Genomic DNA, 8,859 nt, shown 5'->3' on the forward strand with positions numbered 1-8,859 from the left:
ATATATATATATATATATATATATATATATATATATATATATAAATGTAAAAAAATGTGTAACACACACATATATATATAGGCTATATATATATATATATACACACACACATTTTTTTTCTGTGGCGGAAATGGGCTTCATAGTTTTATAGCGCAGTATATGTGTGTGTATATATTTCCTATATTTGCAATATAAATACCTATATACCTATATTTGCAAAAAATAATAAATTTAATTCAATAATTTAATTCAATTGAATTCATTTAAATAAATTCAAATGCATAGTTTCAAAGGTTTTTTAAAGTTATAAATGAAATATAAAATATTGTTTTTATTAGAAATTGCCATTTTTTTTAAATTGTGCAATATATAAAAATTATTTTTAAAAATATTTGTCCAGTGATCACAAGCGTGTGTAAAATAAATGTAGTTTTTGAGTTGTTTTAAAAAAATCTAGTGATCACTTTATTTAGCGTCAGTAAAAAAAAAAAAGTAAAAACAAAACTGAGATGACTTGAAAAAAAAACATTTGCAATATGCTCACTTTGCTGTTTGAAAAAAAAAAAAAGATAATTTTTAAAATGATTAAAATATTATTATTCACATTTCTGTGAATGATTCCACCTATATTTGCATGATCACACATGTCTGGAGAAGTCCTAGACAATCTTGCAGATTGATTGGTCATAAAGTATTAGTATTAGTATTAGTGTGAGTGAGAGTATTGTGCTGTTATAATGACAGTCTGTCAGTTGCGGGGCAGTTTTCAGGGGCAGCGGGGGCTTTGCATTAGCGGCTGTTATCAAGCATGTGACAGATGTATACTCTTGACTTCCTGTTGACTGGGGAACACAGAGGGGTTAGATAGTCCTCAGCCTTCCCCCATCGCTGTAACTACACCCTTCAGCCGAAAGCCTGGCCTGCAGAGATACTCAGCTCCACACGCGTGTGTTTACTGTAGAGCGCATCAGACGCCCGCAGCATGATGAACCAGCTCGACACACTCGGTGAGAATGGAGCTTTCTGCTGGATTATTCACTGTTTTTGGCTTTGATTACTTGATTTTATGCAGGGTTTGACTTAATATCAATTTAATTTTAAAGTACTTTATTGACATGATCGTGTTTGCAATATTAGCAGAGCGTTGTACACAAAACAAGTAATGACAAGAAAAAGAAATATGCAATATAACAATAAATATAAAATGGTGTTAAAGTAAGGTACTAAGTAATTCATAAAAATAAGATAAAAAAACTATTAATTCATTAAATAATTATAAATGTATAATTATATTTAAATACATAATTATAAGAAAAATATCTATATATGAAATAATAATTATAAAAAAATATATTATATCTATAATTAAATAATAAATAAAAAATGTATACAAGTAAAAATAATTATTTATATATTTAATTAAATAATAATAAATGACAAATAACATTTTAAATAATAAATATGCATAAATATAAATTAAATAAATTAAAAGTAATTAAATGTGTGTATATATGTATTTGAATGATAATAAATTAAACATATAATTAGAAATAATGCAATTAATTGCTTATATATGTAATTAAATTATAATACATTTTCAATACAGTTTTAAGTAATAAATTATATAAAAATGTATTAAATAAAGTAATGACAAGAAAAAGAAATATACAATATACAAATAAATATAAAACGGTGTTAAAGTAAGGTACTAAGTAATTCATAAAAATAAGATAAAAAAACTATTAATTCATTAAATAATTATAAATGTATAATTATATTTAAATACATAATTATAAGAAAAATATCTATATATGAAATAATAATTATAAAAAAATATATTATATCTATAATTAAATAATAAATAAAAAATGTATACAAGTAAAAATAATTATTTATATATTTAATTAAATAATAATAAATGACAAATAACATTTTAAATAATATGTATAAATATCAATTAAATTAAAACTAATAAAATGTGTGTGTATATGTATTTGAATGATAATGATTTAAACATTATATAATTAAAAATAATAAAATTAATAGCTTATATATGTTATTAAATAATAATACATTAAAGATCAATACAATTTTAAGTAGTAAATTCTATAAAAATGTATTAAATTAAAAAAAAAAAAATTCAGAATGTCTATATTTGATTGAATGATAATAAATAAAAAATAAATACAATTAAATAATTTAATTAATATATATAATAGACATGTATCAAGACATTATGAAGAATTAATTGCTTATATATGTAATTAAATTATAATACATTTTCAATACAGTTTTAAGTAATAAATTATATAAAAATGTATTAAATAAAGTAATGACAAGAAAAAGAAATATACAATATACAAATAAATATAAAACGGTGTTAAAGTAAGGTACTAAGTAATTCATAAAAATAAGATAAAAAAACTATTAATTCATTAAATAATTATAAATGTATAATTATATTTAAATAAATAATTATAAGAAAAAATATCTATATATTAAATAATAATTATAAAACATATATCTATAATTAAATAAATAAAAAATTAATACAAGTAAAAATTATTATTTATATATTTAATTAAATAATAATAAATGACAAATAACATTTTAAATAATAAATATGCATAAATATAAATTAAATAAATTAAAAGTAATTAAATGTGTGTATATATGTATTTGAATGATAATAAATTAAACATATAATTAGAAATAATGCAATTAATTGCTTATATATGTAATTAAATTATAATACATTTTCAATACAGTTTTAAGTAATAAATTATATAAAAATGTATTAAATAAAGTAATGACAAGAAAAAGAAATATACAATATACAAATAAATATAAAACGGTGTTAAAGTAAGGTACTAAGTAATTCATAAAAATAAGATAAAAAAACTATTAATTCATTAAATAATTATAAATGTATAATTATATTTAAATACATAATTATAAGAAAAATATCTATATATGAAATAATAATTATAAAAAAATATATTATATCTATAATTAAATAATAAATAAAAAATGTATACAAGTAAAAATAATTATTTATATATTTAATTAAATAATAATAAATGACAAATAACATTTTAAATAATATGTATAAATATCAATTAAATTAAAACTAATAAAATGTGTGTGTATATGTATTTGAATGATAATGATTTAAACATTATATAATTAAAAATAATAAAATTAATAGCTTATATATGTTATTAAATAATAATACATTAAAGATCAATACAATTTTAAGTAGTAAATTCTATAAAAATGTATTAAATAAAAAAAAAAATAATTCAGAATGTCTATATTTGATTGAATGATAATAAATAAAAAATAAATACAATTAAATAATTTAATTAATATATATAATAGACATGTATCAAGACATTATGAAGAAAAAAACACTATAATATATGTTTGTGGATGGTCTTTGAATCGTAGTCTTCCTCCAGTAACGTCTGCATCACTGATATGATATTGAGTCAAAGCTGCTTTTCAGAGTGAGCTGACATTTAGAGAGACTCTGCACTGGTCTTTAGAAACAAACAGTGAACCCTAAAACCATGCATATTTACCCAGTGTATTGTGTTGCAGAGCTGCTTTGTGCTTCTCCCAGCATGCTTTAGTAAAGTTAAACAAAGTCTGCCAACACGGGACTGCAGTGCATCTCTAAACGGGTTTATCGGCTCAGAGATCTGATCCCAGAGCGGTTCTGAAGGATCTGAGCGCGTGTTCAGCGCAGCGTGGGTCGTGTTGAGCTGTGGTTCTGATGGCTAAAGCTGAGTTTGACCCCCACAAACATCAGGAGATTTACCTTTGTGTAGCGCTTCAATGCCACAAGCCTTAGAGCGTTTCCATAGTGACCGCGGGAACTGCTTCAGATCAGACAAACATGTTGATGCATGTTTCGTGACCTCAGGACTTTTTATTGGCCCATGTGCCTGTTGTATTCTGTGTTTATATTCATGCACAGCATTTCTGGCTTGTGTTTTGGTGCATATAATATGAAGATGCTCTTTGGAGACAAGTAATGACAAGAAAAAGAAATGTATAGAATATACCAATAAATAAGAATTGTATTAATATGAGGTGTTAATAAAAATTAGATAAAAAAATAAACAAATAAATGTAATAATTATAAATATGTAATTATATTTAATTAAGTTATAATAAATTTAAAAACAAATAAAATGAAAAATAATAAACTTAATTAAATATATACAATTAATAATAAATTAAAAATAACCAAAAAGAATAAACATTAAAAAAGTAATATATATATATATATAAAATGTATTTTATTATTTGTGTATTTTTTTAAATAAGGTGATAATTGATAAAAATAAGAAATTCATTCAATAATTATACATATATAATTATATTTAAAATAAATCAAATTAAATTAGATTAAATTAATTTAAAATATATATTTAATAAAGTAATAATACATTAAAAATAATCAAATGTAAAATAATAAAATAAATAAATATACATTTATCAAGACATTATGAAGAAAAACAATCTTTGTATTAATATATGTATGTGGATGGTGTTTAATCTGCTGTTGATGGGTAACTGTCTTCCTCCAGCAATGGGTCAGTATCTCAAAAATATCAGAAACATATATGCATGACATGCAAATGCACTGCAACATGTTTTGACAGCGTGACGTGAACCTGGACTGCTTGTCAGTCTATAACGCCATCTGCATTGATTATCCAGCTCTGCGTTAAGTGGCTTACCATCGACCTGGGTCAGAATTGATTATCTGAAATTCCCAGCTGTGTAATTGTCATTTATCGGCCGCTTGTCAGTCGAAGAGCGTCACACTATGAAGTGGACTAATACAGCTGAGATGTTTGCGTGTGTAATTGAATCATTGGTTTGCTTTGACAGGCTTGAGTATGCTAATCTCCTCAGGAGTGTGTGTTATGGTGTTATTAATGCTTTATGTTGTGACTTGCTGACTGACAACAAAATGCATGTTCTTTGAAAGCACAGAGTTTTACAGGCCTTTGCATCTGTTTTCTGCATGAAAGCCTGTAAACTGATCAGAATGTAAGCTGCACTTGGTGCTGTAGAGTTGATGCGTGCATTTGTAAGTCATGATTTATTTCTTTATCGGTCGATACGTGAAGTGATGACAGAGAGAGATGTGAAAAGTGCTTAGCAAGCAAACAGCGCTGGGGCGGGAGACAGACAGATCCATCTCACTGAGAGAGACAGCGTTTTAGCTCATTATTTCTCGTGCAAATAAAATAGACTACATTCAATCGAATTTAATTGGAAATTCAGATGGGGCACAAAATGCATAAACGTGTCTCAAACATTCGATCTGCCTATTCCTAATTATATTCAGTTTAAAGTACTTTATTGGCATGATCGTGTTTACTTACAATATTGTCTAGAAAATTAAATGTACAATATAACAATAACAAATAACCATAAAAATAAGAATGCAAAGTAATTAATAAATATGTGTGTGTGTGTATATGTGTGTGTGTGTGTGTGTTTAGTATGTGTGTGTGTGTATGTGTGTGTGTGTGTGAGAGAGATTGTGTGTGTGTGAGTGAGTGAGTGAGTGAGTGAGTGAGTGAGTGAGTGAGTGATTGAGTGACTGATATCTTTATGGAATACACGTGTTGGTTCGCAGCGAGTTCACAGAGAGCAGTGTGGCCTGTGCGCGTCTATTGTTCGCTCCGCGCGTGAACACAAAGAGTCTCGAGGCGGGTTGATTGAGCGCGAGCGCCGCGGGACCTGCAGCTCGAGGCCTCGCGCGACTCAAACCGGACGATTCTGCGCCAATAACCGCCGTTTCCCATGATTTCACACCGATTTTAACCATCATCCGAGTCCCGGGATTCGCATAAAGCCCGTGCGGAGTCGCTCGGTCCTCCGGTCCATCAGTGTTTCAGGTAAAGCTGAGGGCTTTATTTACACGGCTCTCTTTAGCCGTTATTCTGACAGACTGAGCGCTTTATTTCAACTTCACTGTCGACTTTAATTTTAACGTTTTTTTTCGCGTTTATCTGATTTTGTTTTGCTGTTTTATTTCAACGATTCTCGGTTCATGTCGGTGTTTTATTGCGCTGTTAGCATTAGCATGTAGCCGCGGGCCTCATCAATGGGCTTTATTTATATACTCTCAAGCTCATTCAAACCTATAGAGCGGCTTTCGTTACAGTTTTGCGTTATTAAAGTTTGTCAGACTGGGATTTCACAGTCAACGTGTTGTATTAGTGAGTGTGTGTGTGGTTATATAGTGTAAACACTGACTGATCCGTTCATACGAGTCTCATGACCACAGATTTTCACTCACAATCTGCTGTGAAGACCATCATATTCTATTTATGCACTTTTTAGTTATTGTATTTCAGATACACATTTTAAAACCTTTCCATCCCAAGTATAAACGTTTTAAACTCTAGTTCTGCTACTTATAATGTATAATATTTTCATTAAAACGATTTATGTGCAGGCATGATGTAAAATTAGTCTTGCTGCGTTTCATAAAACGTAATCAAAGTCATTGTTATTTAGAGAAAACTCTGCTTTTCTCCTATAAGACTATTTGTTTCTATTATTATAACAGTAAGATATTCCCGTGTCAGCACACGCATTGACTCTGTAAAGTGTTTTTGCTCTTAATTCGCATTAATTTCCATTTACTGGAAGCCATCAGCATCATCTCTAGGGTCGTTGTGGTGAAAACAGTCATTAGCAGATCAGATGATCATCACATGCGATGGACCATTAGCCAGAAAACCAACACAGCATGTCTGTATGTAATCTGTATGTTGTGTGCTGTAATGATGTATACTGTCCTGTATGCACTCAGCTGATCATGTGCCACATTCAGACGGGAATTCGATTATGACTGTAGCCTGAAGTAATGTGCGCTGCTGCTGATGTTTTCAAGAAAGCAATTTACTGCACGGGAAGTTTGAGTTTGATTTGATTTAGTAAGTCATTAAGCAGCCGTTGAATGATATCTCTTAATGGGACGCTCTTAAGATCTAAAGCTCACGTTTTATTTACTCACTAAATGGCTAAACAGGCTGATTTCTTTCGACGTGCTTTCAGCTTTGCATCAGGTTGATGTTTTAGTCTGATTATAAATCAGAACGTTATGTGCGTATATCGCTGATCTGTTTGTGTGGGTCTTAAAAGTCTTAAATTCATTAAGTCATGGCATTAAAGGGGCCATATGATGCTTTTTTAAAGATCATTATTTTGTGTATTTGGTGTAACTGCATAAAAATTTAATGATTTTGTTTTTGAAATACAAATACCTAAACATTCTTAAATCAAGATGCATTTTTTTTTTAGATGTAAGTGAAAATGAAGTCTTAAAAAACTGAGCAAAATTAAGTGTGTTGATGTTTAGAACAAGAACAGATTTGTCAATTGGGTATAAAAACATGTTTTTCTTTTGAATTTAGATAATTTAAAACAGCCCTGCAGCAGATTTGTTCATGTTTTAATCATAAACTCACGTCATTTTGATCAATCTGCTGTGTATTTCACAAAGAAGACCATCTTATTCTGTTTCTAAACAAGTAAACTGACTTTTTGTTTACTGTATTTCAGATTTTAAATTTTTCCGCCTAAGAATAAATGTTTAAACACTAGCCCTGTTACTTAGAATCTATTATTTCTTCATGTAAACTCGTTATTTCAGATTTATTTAATTTGTCTTGCTGCATTTCATAAAACTGTTGCTAAATAATCTGAATCATGCATTTTTACATGTTATTTGGAGAAAACTAATTATACATTTTTCATAACACAAGACTTCTTATCTTCTGTTATTGTGCGTCTCCAGTAGTGTGTCTTGATTTTAAATCTTTACACATTTGTATCGGGAAAACAAGACAGAAATACTAAGAAAAACATCACTTTTTTTGCAGTGCGATCAGAAGATATGGTGAACGTTGTTTTTATAATCTGGTGGTTTGGAGCAAAGCTATTCAAGCCTTAAGCTATTGTTTATTTGGAAAATGGATTGAAAAGTTGTTAGTGGCTATTGAAAGTTGTATTTTCAAGCTTTGACGTGTTGCTAATACAAGACATTTACATTATGAGACCATATTGACGTGTTGTGTTCCCCTGAATTTATTACATTTTCCTTCTTAGTTGGTCTTAACAAGGTTTTAGAAAGTCTTCATCAGATCTGTGCTGGTTGTTTCCCGTGTAATATTGATAAGCGTAGCGCTGTTGTGAGAGGGATTTGTGTCCGTGAACAGGACTAACCTGTGTCCAGTGTCGTCCCCAGTGAATATTTAATGGCTCAAAGTCTGTGTTATGAATGTTTAATGAAGGATGTGCTCTGACGCTTCCTGTACGCTGTGCGAGCGTGAGATTTTTATGTTTTCAGATTGAGCTTTGGACCGTCCAGCATTTGCTCTGAATCTCTATGAAGCTGTTGAAATCCACATCAGACACCTGATTGTAGATGGTAATGTGTGGAAGAATCTTGTTTACAGCATGTGTTGCTGCTTCAAGCTCACTGGCGGATTTTATACGTTTTCCACCGCTTTTAACTTCAGCAACATGTTTAATGGTTACAGTGTATGTTGGTTTATCTTAGATGGATATCCATGAGCATGTTTCTTATCAAACACATGCGTCATTGTCTGGTCATGTTTCATTACCATTTGTAAGTTACTTTGGTTTAAAAGCACCTTCTTGGTAAATAGTGTAAGTGTTTGATTTCGCATCCAGAAATAGCCAATGTTGTGTGATTTTATAATTAATGATTATTGTTTAATGACAATCAATTTTAATAATATTAAAATGTATTTTTACTTAGTTTTATTAAGAATGTTTTTAAATAATAAATCTCTCCAT

General features: G+C 28.9%; 1 protein-coding gene across 4 annotated transcripts in view; it reads left to right on the forward strand.

The window, feature by feature from the left end:
* Positions 1 to 8,859, forward strand: part of ldb1b (LIM-domain binding 1b) — a 32,049-nt gene that overhangs the window by 8,190 nt on the left and 15,000 nt on the right. Inside the window, exon 1 of one of the 4 annotated variants that reach the window (XM_016504217.1) lies at positions 681 to 1,007. The exons of 2 other annotated variants lie outside the window; for them this stretch is intronic. In XM_016504217.1, coding sequence (XP_016359703.1) covers positions 983 to 1,007 — 25 coding nt within the window. In that variant the 5' untranslated portion in view covers positions 681 to 982. Of the gene's footprint in view, positions 1 to 680; positions 1,008 to 5,837; positions 5,925 to 8,859 lie in introns of those variants that run through there. One more of the 4 variants, XM_016504219.1, reaches the window with a different exon arrangement.

The sequence above is a fragment of the Sinocyclocheilus anshuiensis genome, unplaced genomic scaffold (assembly GCF_001515605.1).
Source record: "Sinocyclocheilus anshuiensis isolate Anshui unplaced genomic scaffold, SAMN03320099.WGS_v1.1 scaffold250, whole genome shotgun sequence".
NCBI classification, from domain to species: domain Eukaryota; kingdom Metazoa; phylum Chordata; class Actinopteri; order Cypriniformes; family Cyprinidae; genus Sinocyclocheilus; species Sinocyclocheilus anshuiensis.